We start from the raw sequence: 21,096 nt of genomic DNA on the forward strand, positions 1-21,096 counted from the left end.
TGTCTTGATCACACAGGGTGACTCTGAGCTAGAAGACCCTTGATCTCAGGCTAGGGAACCTGGCCCTGCTTTGGGCTTTATCACTGCGTGCCCCAGGCACGTCCGCCTTCTGTGATTCTGAGTCTATCTAGGAACCTGGAGACTGGAGTTAGAGCACCCTAAGTTTGGTTGGTCCTGGCCTCCCAGGACTCCTGGCTGTGTTCTCCCAGGTGTGCTGCCCGACAGAACCAGATCCAGTATCAGCCCTGCGACTCCTTGGCACAGGAGGTCGGCTAGTTCCTTCTCTCCACTGGGCCACTAACTGTACCACGAGGACTGGATTCGATACTTTCTTTAATTTTTTTTTTTTTTTTTACATGTATGTGTTGGTTTTGTGTGACTCCTGGGGTGAGAGCAATGCTTGGCCATGGTGCCTTGACCCAGTGAGCCGTCTTGCGAGCCTAGGATGTAGTAGTACGTTTTAAATCCCCTTCCAGCTCCAACAGCCAGTTCCTGAACCGATTCTGGACTTGCTCTTCTGATCTGCCTCATGCTTGCTAATGGAGAGCAGAAGGCAGGCGGGTCTCAGACCCTTTGTTGTGGCTGGGCTGCATCCTTTAGTGGCTCCCTAGAGTTTTCAGGTCCATGTTCCTTACCTCAGCACACCAGTCCTCGATGATTAGACCATGGCCTCTGGAAACCCACACGGTAGGGTTGTGCTGCCCTTCTCTGTCCAAGCCAAAATTCTAAGTCGGAAGGCCTGGGGTGGGTCCCAGGAATCAGCGTGGGTAATGAGCACCTCAAGTGGTTTTTCAAAAGCACCCCTGTGATGGGAGCTAGATCACAATACACAGGGTAAACTTCCCAAAGAGTAGAACGTAGGTGTATGTGGACACAGCCCTTCTGCTGCTCCTGGGTCCCGTCCCTAAAAGCAGCCAAGTTCCAGAGACAGTCTATGAGTATGTTCAGGCACATGCATATCCAGGTGTGTTTTTGTGCAGGAGAAGAGTCCAGGTGACACAGAGAACTCCCCAGAACAGAGAATGGCTGGACCCAGGCCTCTGGGCTGCGCTTCATCTCTTCAGGCTCCTCGGCGGCATGTGTGTGTGTGTGTGTGTGTGTGTGTGTGTGTGTGTGTGAGAAGGAGTTTCCAGAGAGTTCTGACTGAGGAGGGGCGATTCACCCTGAGTATGGTCAGCACCAGTTCCCTGGGCTCTGGTCCCTGACTGAACAAAAAGCAGAAAGCAAGCAGAGAACCAGTGTTCATCTCTCTCTAGGTCTTGATTGCAGACGGAATGGGATCAGTTCCTCAGGCTCCTGCCAACGTGCCTGGCCTGTGACAGTCTGTTCCCTCAAACTGTGGGCCAAAGTAACCCCTTCTTTCCTCTCCTCTCCTCTCCTCTCCTCTCCTCTCCTCTCCTCTCCTCTCCTCTCCTCTCCTCCCCTCCCCTCCCCTCCCCTCCCCTCCCCTCCCCTCCCCTCCCCTCTCCTCCTCCCCTCCCCCTCTCTTCCCTTCCCCTCCCCTTCCCTCCCCTCCCCTTCCCTCCCCTCCCCTTCCCTCTTCCCCTCTCCTCCTCCCCACCCCTCCTCCCCTCTCCTCCTCCCCTCCCCCTCTCCTCCTCCCCTCTTCCCCTCTCCTCCTCCCCACCCCTCCCCTCTCCTCTTCCCCACCTTCCTCTCCTCTCTTCTCCTTTCCTTTCCTCTCCTGCTTTCCCCTCTTCCCCTCTCCTCCTCCCCTCCCCCCTCCCCTCCCCCCTCCCCTCCCCCCTCCTCCCCTCCTCCCTTCTTCCCTCCCCTCCTCCCCTCTCCTCCTCCCCTCCCCTCTCCTCCTCCCCACCCCTCCCCTCTCCTCTTCCCCACCTTCCTCTCCTCTCTTCTCCTTTCCTTTCCTCTCTTCCTTTCCCCTTTTCCCCTCCTCCCCTCTCCTCCTCCCCTCCCCTCCCCCTCTCTTCCTCCCCTCCTCTCCACTCCTCCTCTCCTCCTCCCCTCCCCCCTCTCCTCCTCCCCTCCCCCCTCTCCTCCCCTCCCCACTCTCCTCCCCTCCCCCTCTCTTCCTCCCCTCCTCTCCACTCCTCCTCCCCTCCCCCCTCTCCTCCTCCCCTCCCCCCTCTCCTCCTCCCCTCCCCCCTCTCCTCCCCTCCCCACTCTCCTCCCCTCCCCCTCTCTTCCTCCCCCTCTCCCCTCCTCCCCTCTCCTCCTCCCCTCCCCACTCTCCTCCTCCCCTCTCCTCCTCCCCTCCCCTCCCCCTCTCTTCCTCCCCCTCTCCCCTCCTCCCCTCTCCTCCTCCCCTCCCCCTCCCCTCCTCCCCACTCCTCTCCACTCCTCCTCCCCTCCTCTCCCCTCCCCTCCCTTCCCCTTCCCTCCCTTTCCTTTCCTTTCTTTTCTTCTATCCTGATGGGGTCTTACTATGCAACGCTGGCTGACCTGGGGCTTGCAAGGGAGACCAGGCCCCGAACCCACAGATCTGCCTGCCTTTGATTCTGGAGTACCTAATTCAAAACATGAACCACTGGGGCTTGCCCAGTTCCTTCCTTATCTTGCCTTGGCCTTGCCGGGTAGTTCCTCACAGCAAGAGGAAGAGCAACCAGTGCTCACTGCTGTCACAGAGCTGCCCCTCTGGGGATGTCTGCTCTCCTGAGAGGCTGGTCACCCTGTGTCGCTGTCCCACCAACGTCTCCTTGTTCTCTGAGATCTTCTGAAGTGCCTGCAGGGAGCCTCCAGGCCTCTCTGCCCTCCCCTCTGGTCCTCTGCCTGCATCCCCCACCTCCAGGTTTACCTCAGGCAGACTTTCCTGTCCCCTGCTCCTTTCTGACTGTGGCTCAGAGGACCTGGTTCATTCTAGTCTCTGATGAACGATCCAGTCCCAGGGCTGTCTGGGGTCATCAATATTCAGCAAGTAGTGATGATGGAAGCCTGGGCAGCAGACACGCTGTCACTTTTTTTTTTTTTTTCCTTCAGTTTGGGCTCTCCCCTCCTGGTGGCTGGGGGAGGAGAGACCCTTGTACAAAAGCTGGAGGGAAGACACTCTCTCCTAAGTTATTTGGAAGGCAATGACCCTCAACTGACACACACGTAGCTGAGGGTGTCTCAGTGCGGGCATGGCTCATCTCACCAGGATGGGAGATGTGACCCTATGTTTTCCTGTGGGGGCTGCCTGCTAGTGGAAGGCAAGCGGAGCTGGCTTGGTGGAGCATGCCTGCCAGAAGCAATGTGCCAAGCAGGCTCCTCCCCACCCGTGCAGAGGGAGCAGGTGGCCTGGGCTGCAGGGAGGGGGTAGGGAGACCCCCAGAGGGAGGGGCATAGGAGAGGAAATTGAAAAAGCAATGGAGGGGGGCAGCTTGGAGTGTGTGGCTGGCCAAGCGGTTGTTTAATGAGTAAATGTGCCGGGGGCACTAATGAGCTGTGTTCATTCATGGTAAGCTGCCTCTAGGATCGGGGAGTCCGCCTGGCTCTGAGGTGGAGGAACCAGGGATGGGAGCCAACTTGGGGAGTTGCCTGGCTGCTGGGACAGGGCCTCCCAGGATGGGCTGGTGGGGGAGTCTTTGTCCTGGGCCTGAGTTGTCCTTTCCCTCTCTTCAAAGGAGAGGCCAGGCCTTGCCAGGCATTGACAGCTTGGCTTAGGGCCTGATTGAACTCACTGGCCAGGCTGGTCTGGAAGCTTCTCATGTAGGGACTAGCTCTCAAGAGCCATATACAAAGTTGATTTTGTACCCCCTCTTACCTACTTTCGCCCCCTCCCACACCCCTTCTCCTTGTTACTCTGGGGACCCCAGGGCATGTCACCCACTTAATCAACACTCTCCCCTTTCCCACATGGGTCCTGGCTTCCAGGAGCCCCCGAGATGATGGGATTCGGGGAGTGGAACATCACTGGAACAGAAGCTTGGAGGCTCCTTCAACAGTTACGCACTGTCTGTGATGAGCCTACTAAGTGCCAGATGCTGGGGTAGGTGTCAGAGGAGGAAGTGAGGATGCCAGGGGGTGGCACTTTGCTCCTGGGGTGTCAGGGAAGGAACGCAAGTGCGAACAGCTTCAGCTACTGAGGAGAAACAATTCAGGCACTAAAGAATGAGGATTTCCTTGTGTTGGACTTGGGGTGGGGGGTGGGGGACAGGGGGTGTCAGCTGGCTTTCAGGGAAGAGAGGAGAGTGGCCTTTCCTGGTGGAAGTTTTTGATGTCACACTATGTGAGGACCCCCCGGAGAAAGCTCCTTCCTCGAATTACTGAATTTGTGCTTAAGAGACCATGGCTGGGATGGAGGCCATGCACTGTGATCAGAAGCCTGAAAAATCAGTCATTCAAGTGTGGCATTCTGGCCATAGTGCCCTACACACTATGACAGTGGAGATACTGAAAAATTTTATCCAGACCAAAAAAAAACAAAAACCAAAAAACAAAAGACCAAAAACCAAAGGGTCCAGGCAGGTCACACACCTCTAATTTTGTGATGACTTCAGTATCTTTCCGCTGTGATGGGGACAAATCGCTGCCACCATGCTGGGCTTAGCCTCTGCTCCCAGGACCTGTCCCTTTCTACTTTCCCCTAAGGGGTGGGTGGGGAGAGTGTGGGGGATGGGGGGGAGGCGACTCAGTAGCAGCCCCACTCGGATGGCATCTCTGCTACCTCCTTGTGCCCAGTTATCCTCACAGGGGGCCTGACTCACGGGGCTCAGCCCGCTAGGAGCTCCAGCACTTGTGTGGAGGTTCCAACAGAGGAGCGCTTGACCAAGTCATCCTCTACTGGGAAAAGTCACCGTCTTCTTTGACTGAGGGCAAAGCTTTGAGAGGGACACATATGGAGGAAGGGGACACCCACTTTGCCAGTCAGATCACCCAATCAACCCTGATGATCAATGGGATGACAGATGTCTCTGCCAGATCCCTCACCTCCGGAGCTCAGCAAGCCACAGCTGTCCTTAGTTCGGGGGAGGAGCTTTGCCTTTTCTGGGGTTGAAGGGAATTCTGTCCCTCACTGGATTTCCTATTCACACCCACACCCCCAACTATGTCAGAATAAGACAAGTCCTTGTCCATGGGACTGGGAAGCCTAGGGTCCTATACAGGTGGTGGATAAATGTGCACCTAAACAGGATGTGTGCTCTCTCCACTCTGTGGCCTTTTGATGATAGGACCAAATATTCCTTTCCATCTGTTTCCACCTGTCAGATGTCAAGAAGGCCTGGTGTGCTTGGAGGAATGTTTGCTGGATTTCCAAGACTCCCTGACAGGCCTGCTCCCCCATTGGCACACCAGTAAACAGGCTTGGGTAGAAAACACCCCTACTCCTTACAAAGTCCAGTCAGGACTCATCACCCCAGCTGGCTGGCTTCTGTTCCCGGGAGAAAAGGGGTGCTGCCATTTGGGGAGAGTGTGTGTTGAGGGAGACTAGCCTGGCCTGGGGCTTTTGTGTTCTCTCAAGGTTCTGCCCTCAAGGTCCCAGGCTGAGCTAGGGGAGGCAGCTTGGAGAGGCCACCTGGTACTAAAAGCTTCACCAACAATTGACAAAGGAAGTTGTTGGGGCCTGGTGACCTCTTCATCCACCGGGGAAGTCTGCAGTCCCAGGGAAGGTGTGGCTGTGCGTGTGTGTGTGTGTGTGTGTGTGTGTGTGTGTGTGTGTATCCCTTTGCTCCTCTGGGCCAGCAGCTGCGGGTGCTGAAGTGACTGGTATTACACATCCTTGGAGAGAGAGAGAGAGAGAGAGAGAGAGCGCGCGAGCAGAGCCCACAGAGCAGGTCCAGCCTTCAACACCCCCCTCCCAAGCCGCTGGCGCCTGGGAGGTTGCACCTTTGAAACTGTATGCCAGCGGCTGGGCCTCTGCTGCAGCAGAGGGGTGGTGGGGAGGAGGCGGGCGGTGGTCCGTGCTGCGTGGGGGAGGGCGGGAAGGAGTCTGGCCCTGGATGTGTGCTTTTCGATTGATGGATGACTGCCGGGTGTGAGCGAGCGTGCGGGTGTGTGTGAGTGTGTGTATGTGTGTGTGTGTGTGTGTGTGTGTGTGCGCGCGCGCGCACTCGAGGTGCGCGCGCGCGGGGCCTGCCCATTTTCCTCCTCGCAGCAGTCAGTTGGGAGCTGGAGTGAGAGAGAGGGAGACGCCGGCAGCTAGCTCCGGGAGAGGAGTCGTGCGCCCTCCGCTTAGGGCGCCTTTCCTGGGTCCGAGCACTGACGGGTCGCTGGGAGCATCTCGGTGCTACCCGGACTGCTAGGGCGCATCGCACGATCCCTCCCGGCTCTTCGGTGGCTCGGCGGGGATAGCACCTGGGGGCGGCCCCAGACGGGGATGGTCAGCGGCTGCAGCCGTCTGGCACGCGAGCGGGACACTGTGAGGGCACCATGGCGCTGAAGCTCCAGCGCGGGTCCTCTTTGGGGTTGAGCCGACCGGAGCTGTGGTTGCTGCTGTGGGCAGCCGCGTGGCGCCTGGGGGCCACGGCGTGCCCCGCCCTCTGCACCTGCACCGGCACCACCGTGGACTGCCATGGCACTGGGTTACAAGCCATCCCCAAGAACATCCCACGGAACACCGAGCGCTTGTGAGTACAGCTCCACCCGTCCACTGGGACTCCTCCCAGCCCCAGGTTGCTCTCACACCCTGACGCATCCGAGGGCCGGGGATGGGGTGGGAGGCGCAAGACTGTTGGGCTCCGTCGCCAGTAGAGGAGTCGGTGCCTTCGTAGGTCTTTCGGGAGCCAGAAGCTAGGAGCACGGCTGTCTCCAGGTTTCAAAGGGCCCTGGACGGGTTGTCAGTCCCTCCTCACACCTGCCCCTTGCGCTCTGCACCGTGCTAGGCCCTCCCCACTGCACAGCACTTATTCCGCCAGGATACCTGCGAATCCGTACCAGAGAGCCTTCCTGGCACCCAGGAGAAAAGCTTTCCACACATGCCAAGCACAGTGTCTCCTTTTGGACACTTGGGGCTTGGCTGGGTTCCGAATGAGCAGGTGGATTTGGGTTCCGAGGGCTGCCTGCTTGGTGCTATGGAGCAGAAGTTTCTGGGCTCCTAGTCTACCCATTGTTTGTCCCCAAAGCCTTGGTAATTCTTCCCTTAAAGGTGTCAGCAGCCTACCCCCTCCTCCTGTCCCCATCCCCAGCCCAGGCAGACAGACAATGGGACCTGAGGGCCTTTGGTTCGGGGTTTGGGGCATGTGACATTCAGCACCCTGTAAGGGTTAGATGTGTCCTGGACTGGGAGCCCAGGAATGATACGAGAAGCTTGGAGTGGGGACACAAGGTTGAAGATACCTACGGTGAGAAGTCATAAAAACCATCATGCCTCTTCCCTTGTTCTCTTCTACTTCTGGATTCTTGAGGAAACTCCACCCTTTCTAGACCTGCTGAGCACGGTAGAGCTTGTGTTTACAGCTCGGGATGTGTTTTCTACTTTCCTGCCAAAGGCGGTCGGTGTGAAACCACAACATCTGAGGACACCACAGTAGTGTGAGGCCATGGGTCTGTGGGTCTTGCGAGTAGATTTCTAGTCACACACAGGGCCTTTGTACAGCTCTCAGAGGTGACCGCACCAGGAGATTTTTATTGCTGCTTTGGAAAAGGTTGCTGGTTTCTCTGAAGTGGGTTTCTCCTTTTTTCCCACACTCCTGGGTGACTGCAGTGAGCTTCAAAAAAGGAATATATGTTTTGCTAACTTTTGAGCGTATTTTCATGAGTCCCAGTTGGTCAGAGGCAAACTCTGGGGAGAACTGTTGGCTTCATCGAACTCTGAAGTACCAATGCCAGCAATTAGTGAGCACACGCTTGCCCCATACTCTTCTTGGCTGGGTTTGAGACACTCCCATGACAGTTTCAGAGAATTTGCAATTTGCATGCAATGTAGTTGGGAACTGGTGTGTGTGTGTGTGTGTGTGTGTGTGTGTGTGTGTGTGTGTGTGTAGAAATTGAGGGGTGGCACCAAACTGTGTTTCCTAGACGCAGCCTCATGGACCTGAAGAGGAACTAATGACCAAAGTCTGGAGGACCTCTGAGGTCATCAGTCACCTGATTGACCTATTTTTTCTGGACACAATTCCTGTCCCCAGCTTTACATAGTGGTGTGTCTCTCCTGCAGATGTTACCCTGCACGTGAGACGCATGTGCCCTTCTCCTTCGCTTTGGAACCTTGGCTCTCTGTGTTCTTGTTTTCCTACTACCTTGAATGTTTAGGATAGGGTCTGTTTTGACTTTCATGAATTCTTTAGTCTTTGTTTTGTTTTGTTTTGTTTTTTGAGACAGAGTTTCTCTGTGTAGCCTTGGCTGTCCTAGAACTTGTTCTATAGGCCAGGTTGGCCTCGAACTCATAGAGATCCACCTGCTTCTGCCTCCCAAATGCTGGCATTAAAGGGGTGTGCCAGCATTGCCCGGCTCTTTAGACTTTTATAATCAGTGAGATAAAGTGAATCCTGGGGTAGAGCAGAGTTGGGGGCCACTCTGGTTAGAAACCCAGTTCTGTGAATTATCGGCTGTGTGACTTTGGGCAAGTTACCAGACTTCTCTGGGACTTAGTCGCTTTCTATCAGGAAATGGAGTTTGGGCTACATTGGGTTTCTGCTTCTTGGGAGAATGGAAGGTGATGTTTGGAAGAAGCCAGAGTTCTGATACTTGCTAAGGGGCTACCATGGTAGCACAGGAAGAGACGTCTCATGTTTATCAAGCCAGTGCCTACCCTGAATGCTGAGGCCTCAACAGAGTGAGCCTGTCTCTGCCTTCAAAGGGCAGATGGTGTGAAGGACTGGACAGGGGACCTTTAGCTAGAAGATGTAGGGAGAGGCCGGGCTAGCCATGTGATGGGGCTGTGAGAACACTGGGCCCAGAAGCCCTTTTGTGGGGGGTGGTGAAGGGGCTTTTCAGAAGATGAGGTGTGTTAGGGTTGGTGGGTTTTGCCAGCAGACTACAGGCAACACAGGCCGGAGTGACTGCCTGAACACAAAGCCTGCAGCTCTGAGTGGCTTGGCCTGGCGGCTTCAAGCCATTCAGATTTTCCCTGGGGCTGAATCACAGTGTCCAGAGATGAGACGGGGCTGGGGTTGTAAAGAGAGATTGGGAAGGGCCAGGAAAGCCTTTCTCCAGCTTCACATCCATCTCGGGGATGTCTGGATGGGAATCCAGGGTGAGCATCTTAGGGGAGCTAGAAAGGTGTGCTGGTCAGAGACTGGCCAGCAGCTCCTCAGGCTGGGAAATTTCTGTAGGCTGTGTGCTTGTCTGCAGTCCGCTGGGCATCTTCAGTGGTAGCCCAAGGGCCCCGGCAACTTTATGACCATATATTCTATAACTCTGGGTTCAGACATGTTCTCCCAAGTGGGAAGCAATTGCCATGGTTCTCTGTGGAGACTTCTGGGAAGAGGTTGTGGAAGGCTCAGGGCTGCTGGGGAAATTGGTCCAGCCACAGAGGCCGAGGCTGGGTGGACGGATGGGAAGGGATGCTAAATAATTCACTGTAATGGAACAATCACAGTGAGGAGTGAGGACCGGAGACTGGCTGCCAAGACCCTGCAACAGTCACATCTTTGTAGGGCCAGGCTCGGGGGGACTCAGCCACGCTGGCCAAATGTTAACTTTCTCCCTTCCACTCAAGGATCTTGACTTTCAGGAGGATTTTTTCTTAATTTAAACAGTGGTTTGCACTAGAGTATCCAGGAGTATGGCGAGCAGGATTAGTTTGTGTGGACACTGCTCTGCCTCACTGCCCTGGCACCTGTATTTTGGGCTTGCCACTGAGTCTCTTGTGGGTGCGGAGAGGGAAAGATGTCTGCTGAGGTCATCCAAGGATGTGGGGGCAGGGCTCCTGGAAGGTCAGGATGCTGATTGCCATCTGCCCCCAGGTCTGCCATATTCTGTCACTTGTCAGGCTGTGAGGCTTGCCGGTCTTGTCTGTGTCCCTGTGCCCTTTTGCTGGTCCATCTGTCCTGCCCAAGGTTCATGGCTAGCCTGGGCTCCTCCCCCTTAAGCTGCTGGATGGTCACATTCAGGGTTTGAGGAGTTCATTTAGAATCCATATGATGTTGGGATTGAGGCCAGGGGCTGAAACCATGTCTGTCATCAAGGCCTGGCTGGGTGAGCCACTGTGGGGTCCTAGAGCAGAGAAGTGCTTTGAATAGGGGAGTTGGCCGCGGTGGGGGTGAGTCTCCTGCTCTGACAGGCACTGGTATGGTAACCAGGGTGCTAAGCTCACTGCTGGACTCTGAGCAACTGGTGCAGAGACCCAGTAGTGGTCCTTCACCTGCCTGAGACCCTTTATATGTTGTCCATGTATAAAGGGGATGACAGCTTTGCAGGAAATACGCTGGGGTCCGGTGGCATGTGGCTGGTGTCCTACCTACCTTCCCTTTGCCTGTGGGAATAATACCTGCTACTCCATAAGACCTTCCCAAGGATTCACTCATGATGTGTTTACAAAATGCTTCATGATTCAAACATTGGGTGCTAATACTGTGAGAGGCCCACGCTAAAGGCTAGAACATTCAGGTGGGCTCGTGAGGCACTTTCTGAGGCTTGGCCATCCTTCAGGCTGCTCTCCTGGGCTCCTGCCACTCAGAGCATGTGCTACTTGGGCGTCTTTTCTTTTGCCCCCCCCCTGCAGTTTGGATACAGGGAGAAGGGACTCCGCAGGGTGGAGGTCTTGATGGCGTGACTCTGGTCTCGCCTGTCTGGCATTTTTTGTGAGCCTTGCTCTGCCTCTTGGCAGCTGGGGTATCCTGTGGGGTTGCATTCCCTCATTCAACAGATAGCTGCTGTCTACTGAGCTCTCTGCGTTCTGCCGAGTGGAAGGAGAAACTGCCTGTCCCCAAGTTCCTGTCCAGCAGGGGATCGAGAAGAATGGCTGATAGGAGAATAAAGACCTAATTGCAAATTGAGATAAGTGCTCAGGAGGAGCACACTCCTTCAAATCCCCGGTTTCTTGCCCATAAAGTGGGGGTAATGATAGGACCTGCTTCAAAGGCTGGGCCGAGGACTGAACTCGATAATAGGCATCCAGTGCTGTGTGCCTCACAGAGCCTGGCAGAAAGCAAGTGCCCAGTAAATGGCACGATTATCATTGCTATTAATGTGACAGAGAGCTCCAGGGACATAAAAGGATTCTGAGACCACTCAGTGCTGGATCCCGGCAATACTTACCCTCTCTCTCACCAGTGGCTGGGAGTCCTGGATCACACCAGAATATGAGTATGCCTTCCTTCCTCGGTACTCCTTCTTAATGCTGTGCCAGGAGCTGGTCCATGCTGCCGGAGGCTGCAAGGCAGGGGCGTCCATGCTCTCTCGGGGCCTGTGTGGGGCGGTGGGGACAGGCAGCCCCCACGTTATCGGGAGCAGACGGGCAGGCGTTTGGCGGAGTTGCCGCCTCCAGTTCTGTGCCGGCATTAGCAGCTCGGCAGGGCTCTTGCTTAATGGGATTTTCTTCCCAAATGCTGTAATTATCGCCATACAAATACTTATTACCCAGAGCAGATGACGGCCGGGCCTTGGGCAGTAGCCAGGGAGCTGGGCTGTGCTGGGGGTGGAGAATTGGCTCCTGTTTTTGATGGAGCTTGCCACCCCCTCCTCTCTTTCTGGAACCCAGCCCGTGGCCAACAAACAGCTGTTGGGCACCTGCCGTGTGCATCACATCAAGAGAGGTCTGGGTATGGGCTGGTTCCTCTGGGAGCTTGCAGCGGGGTGGGAGAGAAAGAATAAGTATGCAAGGACATCTGTAGGGACAGGGAGCATAGCAGCTTCCAGCACAGGCAGGCATCAGGGTGACAATGGCCTCTTTGCATCCTGGCTCCATCAGCTGCCACCTGGGAGACTTTGGGCAGCTCAGCAGTGGCTCGATTTGCTGGGACCAGTGATGACATTTTACTTGTAGCGCTGGAAAGTTGAAATGAAACCATCCAGATAAAGGGCTTAGTCTGCCGTGCAGACTGTAGACTGCGTCCCATCAGAGTGGAGATGCGGGTGATTGATGGGAGGCACTTGGTGGTGACAGTGAGGGAGGGGGGTGCAGGGCTGGAGCCAACTCAGGCTCTGGATTTAGTTATGGGGGGAAGGGTAAGCACATTTGGGGACACAGAGGTGAGTGTCATGGATTTGGGTGGGGGGAGGAGGAGCAGATCCACCTGAGGAGTGAGGGATTTTGTGGGTGAATCCTAGCAGAGCATCGGGTTAGCGGGATGAGAAAGAGGAGAAGCTGCCTGTGTGTGTGTGTGTGTGTGTGTGTGTGTGTGTGTGTGTGTGTGTGTGTGTTTGTGTGTGTGCACACGTGCGTGCTTGCACTTGTAATTGTGTGTAAAGCTTTTATTAAATTTTCGGTAAGTCAATGATTTTAAAATAAATCAGCAGAGCTGTGCAAACACCACCCAAGTGCAATTTTAGATTATTTTCATCACTCTCAAAGAGCCCTTGTGCTCACTATAGTTTTTTCATTTTGTTAGAAAAGTTTCAACAAAAGGGTTAGGAACTCCTGTGTCTCCTTTAATAAGACCCAGTTGTTCATGTCATTCTATTTCCTTTCTTAAATCTCTCACTCTCACACTTAAGACACACATGCTCAAATACAGGTTTTGAGGCATTATCTCACTTTGCAGCCCAGGCTGGCTTTGAACTTAGGATCCCACCATCTTACCCTCCCAAGGAACAAGGTGGCAGACATGCACCACTACACCTGGCTTATGATCCCCCACCCATTGAAGAATAGGCTGAAGGGGGCTGGAGAGATGGCTCAGCGGTCAAGAGCATTGGCTGTTCTTGCAGAGGTCGTGGTTCAGTTCCCAGCACCCAGACAACTGTCTGTAACATCAGCTCCATGGGATCTGACACCCTCATACAGAAATACATGCAAGCAAATCCCAATGCACATAAAACAAGAATAAATAAATCATTAAAAAGATTTAAAAAAAAGAATAGACTGAAGGCTCTGAAAATTTTAAGTATTTGTATATTTCCTTTTCTTTCTTTGTTTTTGTTTTTTGAGACAGAATTTCTCTGTGTAGTAGTCCTGGCTGTCCTGGAACTCATTCTGTAGACCAGGCTGGCCTCGAACTCACTGAGATCCGCCTGCCTCTGCCTCCCAAGTGCTGGGATTAAAGGCGTGCGCCACCACCGCCCGGCTGTATATTTCCTAAGAGCAACAAATCTGCCAAAAATCAGAACATTCAACAACACAACACTGTTATCTATTCTGTAACTCGTGTTCAGTTTTCCTCAGCTGTTTCCGTAATGTCTTATCAACACTTTTAGACTCTGACCTGAGACCCCAGGCAGCATTTAGAGGTTTTAAATGCTTTGACATGCTGAGGACTACAGTCCAGCTATAGGCAGTATGTCTTTCAGTTGGCTTTATACAGTCGTTCCTTAGGGTTACATCCCATTTTAACTACAAATTCTAAATAAACTCTTCCCTTCTTTGTGTCCTGTGAGGAGACCCACAGTGTCAGTCTGTTCTGGCATTGGTGACTTTGACATCTGGTTCGGATCCCTAGGTACACAGATGTCAAGGTTCATCTGTTTTCTTCTGTGTTAAGTGATTTCCGGGAGACATTTTGAAGCTGTGTATATAACCTGTTCTTCAGAACTTTGTCTGGGGCTTCAGACCTAATGGCTGATTCCTGGTCTCATCTTTTCTTCACTGTTTGCTGGTAAGAAAGGATTTCCCTTTCTTCTTCATCTGTTTGTCTATATGTAACAAACTTGTGTTATTATTTTATTTGTTGGAATCTAGTTCGTTACCATTGCTATTTGATGCTGAGAGTATCTTAGATTTGGCTGGTGGACGCCTGTGCAAGCCCATCTGGTGTCCTGGTGACAGGCTCCTTTGAGCATCTGCCCCAGGGGTTTTGAGCTGAGAGGGGCAAGTATGAATGGTGTTCTCAGGAATTCTGCTGCCTTGCTTTGGTGAGTAGAATAATTGGAATGGTGTTGAAGGGCAGCCGGCAGTGGGGAGGAAGTCGGTTATGTGATTTCTGTGACTGGGATTTTGTGGTTTGTGCTATAGTTTTAATCTTTTTTTCCCTTGGTTTTTGCTATAGTTTTATTCTTTAAAAAAAAAATAAAAGTTTTTTTCCCAAAATGGTTTTAGTTGATTCAATTCATGAAATAGTTGAATGAATTAGAAATTCAGACAGTTCCCACATGCGTTTCAACCAGCTTCCCCGATGCTAACTTCATAACCACAGTGCAGTTAACCAATTGAGAAATTAGCATAGTTACATTATTAACCAAGTAATGGCCTTTTCCTCCTTCTTTTCACCCACAAATGGTCCCCTGGGTCCCAGGGGTCCACATTCTATTTAGCTGCATCTCTCCTCAGTCTCCTTCAGTCTGGAGCAGGACTTTTGTCCTTTTTGGCTTTTCATAACCTTGACTCTTCGGAAAGATCATTAGCTAGTTATTTTGTGCAAAGTTCATTGATTTGGTTGTATAGTTCTCTGTCTGTCTATCTGTCTAGTTTTTGAGACAGAGTTTTGCCATGTTTCCCTGGCTGGCCTGGGACTTACTATGTAGACCAGGCTGGCCTTAAACCCACAGAGATCACTTACCTCTGTCTCCTAAGTGCTGGGATTAAATGTGTGCATCCCCATGCCTGGCTTGTTTGGTACTTTTCATAATTCGGTTGAGCCCGTGCATTTTTGGAAAGAATGTCACAGGGGTGATGTGTCCTCAGAGTGTCCTTCGGGCAGATGCATCCACGTGGCTTGTCGCTGGCTAACCCGCATCTTTGGGTTAAGACGATGTCTACTGGAGTCCTCAACTGTAAAGTGACTTTCCGTTTTCAGGTGGTCAGTAGCTGGGGGTGATACTTTGAGAACACGCAGTGTCCTGTGTTTCCTTAAAGTGTCAGCTTTTAATTTTAGCATTGATTGATGAATTTTATCTTCAATAATTATTGCCTAATTGTTATTTTCTGTTTCCCCAATCCTATATCTCTTAATTAAATTCTTTTGAAAGGAAGAGAATTATAATATGTTCTTCTTTTTTGAGACAGGGTCTCACTATGTAGTTGTATTCTGGAACTTGCTATTTAGTCCAGGCTGTCTTCAAACTCACATTGTTGCTACCTCGGGCTCCTGAGTGCTGGGATTATAGGCAAGCCCCACCATGCCTGGCTGGACCTCCTTAACAGAGTCTCTTAGATTTTTTTTTACTTTCCCAAGTGCACACAGGCTGTGTGCCATGTATCATTCTATCCATGGCATGGTACTCAAAAAATTGTGTTTAATCAGTTCTTTTTCTTTTGAAAATTCCACTCTTGATGAGACATTTCATGGGTTCTGATCTATGCTTTAGAAAATAAGGTCATAGAAAGAAAGAAAGAAAGAAAGAAAGAAAGAAAGAAAGAAAGAAAGAAAGAAGGTCATAGTGGCAAACTGCGTCACAGTCCACAGAGACGCCCATATCCATATCCCCAGGACATGCAGTCTTCCTACCTTACAACTAAACTTTGTAGATGGGATTAAACCAAAGATCACGAGACAGTGGGAGGTGGTCCTGGATCACCTGAGTGGGCTCAGCATTATCAAGGGTCCCTCTGTAAAGGAGCGAAGGCCAGGACAAGACATAGAAAATGTGGTGACCTAAGTGAGAAATTAGAGGCTGCTGAGGAAGAGTCCACAGCCAAGGCAGAGAGCCAGTAAGGAAGGGGCAATCTCCTGAGGTGGCCAGAGGAAGGCAGCATTGAGTGAGACACATCGGACCCCAGAACTGTGAGGTGGTGGATTTGGGGTGGTTTTGGCTGCTAGGCGTGTCGTTATTTTTACAGCTATGACAGATATCCTCAATCACCATAGAATTTCCACAGGGTTGAGGCTGTGCTTGGAGAGGCCTAGCCTGGGAGAGATCTGTGACTAAATACAGTCTAGCACAAAATTCACATTCCCAGGCTCATCCCAGATGTGCCGATTCTGTAGTCTTTGGCAAAGGCGATTTCAGGAGATTCAGATTTGGGGTGCACAGAACGAGATCTGGAAGCACTGCTTGCTGTTGGGGTCTCCTAATGAAGGAACTGTACCCTTTGAAGCCACAGGAGGACTGCCTTTAGTTCTAACCCACCCTGAGAGGATACAGGGGAAGAGCTGGCGGCAAGGAAAGTGTGGTCCATGTGGGAGGAGCCATGCTCTGGGTGGGGAGCACGGGGTGGAGCTGTGGAGGAGGGTGAGGAGGGTAGGGCCACCAACCCTCTGAGGATGAGGGTCAAGGCAAGCTGCTGGCACAGGAGGCCGAGATCACTGCAGTCTGAGACTAACAGCTTCCTGGAAGAAGTGAAGGCAGGCAGGAGCAGACGTCAGGAGTGAGCGGGTGGGAAGTCTGGGGAGGAGAGGGCATCGCAGAGGAAACCCAGGCAAGCAGTCCAGGAGAGTTGCTTGCTTGCTTGTTTTATAGCAGCGGTGTGGGGAGGGCCGCTGAGGGGTGGGGTTGGGGGAGGGCAGGCAGAAAGGTCAGAGAAAGGTGGATACAGAGTGTTACCTTGATGGTGACTGTGGTCGCCATTTACACCCCTCATGCCAGACTCAGGGCAAAAACGCTTTACAGCGTAGTCTACACTCTTGTCTTACTCAGCGGTCCTGGGAGAAGATATTACTCTAACCAGTTTCACAGGGAAGTGGAGCCCTGCAGCGGGGATAGGACAGCTGGCTGCTCAGTGGTTGGCTGCGAGTCCCTGAGTCATGAAGCTGTGAGAGGTGTTTGTGTGTAGCTTTTAAATTTGCCTGGAGCCTGCTGCTCTTCAGATGTTAATAAGGCCCGTCTCCTTTCACTCACTCAGCGTTACAAAGCACCTGTCCGTGCATAGCACTGGGGCCTTGAGGCCCCCTGGTTACCCCGCTCTACCATTGATTCCCGCCTGTGCGCGTTTGGGGTCGACTCAAGTCACCAGCTGGCACAGGGAGGGCGCCAGAGGTGGAGGATGGTGAGGAGACTCCGTGGGAAGCAGGGAGGTAGGTTGCAGGTGGAGGTCAGCCTCAGGGAGTCGGTGACTTTGGGAGGAGCTGCTTGTGTGGGAGTGCTTGTGTGGGAGCAGCTCCCAGCTCAGAGAAGGGGATTACCTCAGTAATGATGGGACCAGTTGAAGTTTGACTCTCAGAATAGAAAAGTACATGGAATTGGAATTGAGTTGGGTCCAACCCCTTCATTCCAACTGGAATTGCTACCATTAGAAAAAAAAAAATTCCCAGACAGAAGCTAACACCTGTTGGTGAGGACATCAAAGGAAGCAGCTGCTGTGCAAAACAGGATGGCAATTTCTCAAAAAAATAAAAATAGGATTATTGGCCGGATGGTGGTGACACATACCTTTAATCTCAGCATTCAGGAGGCAGAGGCAAGTGGGTCTCTGTGAGTTTGAGGTCTATATAGCAAGTTCTAGGACAGCCAGAACTACATAGTGAGACCCCGTCTAAAAAAAAAAAAAAAAAAAGAATTACTGTACATAGTGGTTTGAATGAGAATGTCCCCTGTATAGCTCACATAAGTCAACACTTGGTCCCCACTTGGTGGCACTGACTGGGGGGGGGCGGATTCTTAAGAGGTATAGCCTTCTGGGAGGAATTATGTCATTGGAAGTAGGCTTTGAGAGCTCAAAAACTCTATTTCTGGTTTGCTCTTTCTGCTTGGTGCTTGGGGCTTAAGATGTAAATCCGCAGCACCTAGTTCCTGCTGCTATGCCCGTTGCTCGTCTGATGGAACTGTAAGACAAATAAACCCTTCTATGAGTAGCCTTGATCATGGTGTTTTATCATATCATAGAAAGCAAAGTAATGTGCTGCATGACCCAGAAGAATTGAGAGCAGAGCCTTGAAGAACTGTTTTGTACACTTATATCCATGTTCATAGCAGCACTATTCCCAACGACCAAGGGCCAGTGGATGCACAAGTCATAAGTACACACAAGTGACTATCATCCAGCCTCCAGTGGAAGGCAATCCTCTACACACCGCAGCTGATGCTCTTGCAGGACTTTTGTGCTTGGCTGCTTGCTCCAGACGTGTTCTCTTGTTCACAATGGGCTCATCTAGGAGACTAGAAGGCCCTGGGAGAGGGGAGGTTGTTGTCAAGGGGCACACACTGTACACGGAACATATGGGATATGCCCATCTGTGGAATGCATACAGCATGTGTGGTGGGGGTTGGTTGCAGGAGGAGGGAGCAGGTAAACAGAGAAGCCACTGAAGCCAGCACTCCTGGAAACATGTCAAGTTAGGGCAGATCCGCTCTGGCCTTCCAGAAAGCCCACTGAAACATGTGTGATGTGCCGTGTTAGACCCTGGGAGAGACAAGGAAAGCAAAAAAATAAAAAAAACATCAAACCAGGCTGGACAGATGGCTAACTGGTTAAGAGCACTGACTGCTCTTCCAGAGGACCCAAGTTCAATTCCCAGCACCCACATGGCAGCTCAGAACTGTCTGTAACTCCAGTTCCAGGGGATCTGACATCCTCACACAGACGAACATGGAGGTAAAACACCAAAGCACAAAAATAAAAAAATGAATGCATATTAAAAATTATCAAACCAATAAAACAATTTGGCCTGTGTTCTTAGAAACTTCTCGTCTTGTGTGGGGGCTGTGACATCAGTTAGGACTCCTTCAAATCCCTGTAAAGCCATCCCTGATTTGAGCTGTGAAGTAGAGGGTGACTCTGTGGCTCTGGGAGAGGAAGGTTAGCCGCTGGGAAGGGGTAGTTGGAGTGAATTAGGCCAAAGGGGAGGCAGGACCTCCCAGGCAGGGAGAGTGTCAAAGTCTTTGCCACAGAGTCTAGTGGGGCTGGGGGTTGGGAGTGCCTCAAGGCAGGCAGTGGGAAGCTTATAATGCATGGGAAGGAGGTTTTTGTCTTGATTCCAACAGTAATGGGGGTAAAGAGTAATTCCAGGACTTACATGAGGATCTGATTCACAGTTTGTAAAGACTCCTCTGACTGTGGCTTTTCAATCAGAATAGAAAACCAGGGTGAATGTGGGGATCTATTGGCATCTCTGCAGGGAGCTGGCACAAGGGTGAAGCCCTGAGGTGGGCTTTGCAGGCAGCTAGACCCACTTTCAGGTGGCTTGCCAGGCTCTGTGGGCCTCAGGACTCTGGGCAGTGCTGAGGAGGGTCATCCTTCCTTCTGCATTCCCGCCTGATGGCAGACCTTGACTCACCCCCGGGAAGATTCAAAGGGAAGAGCTAGGTGCAGCATGCAGCTCAGGGGGTCACATCATTCCTAGTGAGAGCTTCTGCCACCATTACAGGCTTGGGCCACCATGGGAGTGTTCTGGTCCCCAGAGAACTGGAACAGCTGGAGCCCCAGGGTGGGACACTGGTGAGGAAGTACCAGCAGAGTGAGACAGTTGAGCCTGGGCTGAGCCTCCTCAAGTCTCAGCGACCTGAGGATCTCCCTTCATATTTTCACAAACTCCCAGATACTGGCAAGCAGCCTTACTTCCCAAGAAGAGTCAATAACTCCTTCTGGTTTGGCTTTCCCCGACATAGCTTTGCTTCGGAGAATTTTCTCCCAAATCTTTTGTCACTGAGGTTTTTCTTTTAGCCTAGGGCCACATAAGAAGCCGCTGAAGTGGGGACATTTGCCACCAGGGTGTGTCTTGGAAGAGGGAGAACTGTAGGAGGTGTCTGCTTTGCGCTTTAGCCTGGGGTCTGAGATGTGAGCCGCTGGCTCCTTCTGCTTTGCTTGGGCCTGGTGGTCAGCACCAGCCTGGCCTGGGGACCCACCTGCTGGGGAGCCATGATCCTAGAGGAAAACAACGGTAACATAGCAAGATAGTCACAGCTGGTTATCCTTAGGTAGAGAGCATGGGCGGTGGGCTGGCCGTTTGTTGTCCTTGGTGTTTAGAAATATGAAATCATTTTAATCCCACCACACCGCTAGGAGCGGGGTACTATTCATCATCCTCATTTTACAGATAGAGAAACTGAGGCACAGAGAATTTAAGGTCCATGCCTAAGGCCACATAGCTAGTGAGGTGGTAGAAGAGGGACTGTTCCAGGCCCAGGTTTTTCTCCACTAAGAACATGCTTAGCTGGGTGGGCTGGGAGCCTCCTGATGCTGCTGCATAGGCAGAGTTCTGGGTCTTACCACAGGACTCCAGAACACCCGAGTGACCTTAGCTCTGTCTAAGATCTCACTGCACTGGCGGAGGGCACAGGTTGATGAGACAGGAGGAAGCCCAAACCTTCAGGTTTCATGGTGTAGGGAAGACCTCTGGCCTGATTCCAGCTTGGCCCCACCATCTATTGGTTGTGCACACTGGGCAAGTTGAGTCACTCTTCTGTGCCCATTTTCTCATCAGCAGGTTGGTAAGAACAGACTCACTGCCAGATGCCTGTGAGATGAAGAGGGCACACAGTTGGTCCAAAATAGAAACCTCATAGGAACCAGTAAGGAGGAGTGGCGGGTGTGGGCCTCAGTGGCAAAGTGTTGGGGAGCCCAGGTTAGCCTAGATCCTGAATTCTCTGAGCCCAGAGGCCGAGAAAGCTGCTGTTTTGGGCATACTGTAGTGGTCTTGGAGGGGTCCCAGAAGTGTGTTTTCTGGGAGAAGGTCTCCACGGCAACACTCTGGGACTACGTGTTGGAGGAATAGAGGCCCTGATGCTGTGTATTCTATCAAGAGGCCATGGTTGCCCTGCTGAGGCAAGGGCTTGATGACCTTGGGAAGGTCATGTCTCTGCTAAGGCCTATATGATGTTTCTAAGTTGCAGCTGCCCTCAGACCTGGGAAAGAAAGGGGTTCACCCTAGAGAGGGGGGCACTAAGATCTGGCCACTGAGAGTCCTCACTCTCACTCAGTATGTGGGGCAGGGTGAGGCCTGGAAAGCACCAGCAGGGACTCCTGGGAAAGAGGCTGTACTCGTGTTGATGTATGAGCCATAGTTCCTTTCCTTGCCTGGCCAGTCTCTTTTCACACGGTGATGGAGTGTTGGGTAGGAAGTGAGGAGGAGGAGGGACTGGGTGGAAGTGTGTGGCCCAGTGCACCCACCGCATCTCAGTGAAAGGGGAGACAGGTGCCAGACATAATCAGGAGTTCCTGCCTGCCAGTCCACTCCACCTGCCTCAGTGGGAGTTCTGTGCTCGGGGCTTCCCGAGTTCCATGTTGGCCCTGTCTCAGGCAGAAAAGTCCTAGCGTTTGTCTTCCTGGGTTTTGTCAGCTGCGCGCTGGGAATACAGTCAGCTGCCTTC

The 21,096-nt window shown here is 52.4% G+C and overlaps 1 protein-coding gene across 1 annotated transcript in view; it reads left to right on the plus strand.

Annotated features, from left to right (window-relative positions):
• The first annotated feature begins 5,895 nt into the window (after positions 1 to 5,895).
• Positions 5,896 to 21,096, plus strand: part of Slit1 (slit guidance ligand 1) — a 161,149-nt gene continuing 145,948 nt past the window's right edge. The window contains exon 1 of the mRNA XM_052760526.1: positions 5,896 to 6,503. Coding sequence (XP_052616486.1) covers positions 6,307 to 6,503 — 197 coding nt within the window. The 5' untranslated portion in view covers positions 5,896 to 6,306. The remainder of the gene's footprint in view (positions 6,504 to 21,096) is intronic.

This window comes from Peromyscus californicus, unplaced genomic scaffold (assembly GCF_007827085.1).
Source record: "Peromyscus californicus insignis strain IS unplaced genomic scaffold, ASM782708v3 Scaffold_4__1_contigs__length_199733344, whole genome shotgun sequence".
In the NCBI taxonomy this organism is placed as follows: Eukaryota; Metazoa; Chordata; class Mammalia; order Rodentia; family Cricetidae; genus Peromyscus; species Peromyscus californicus.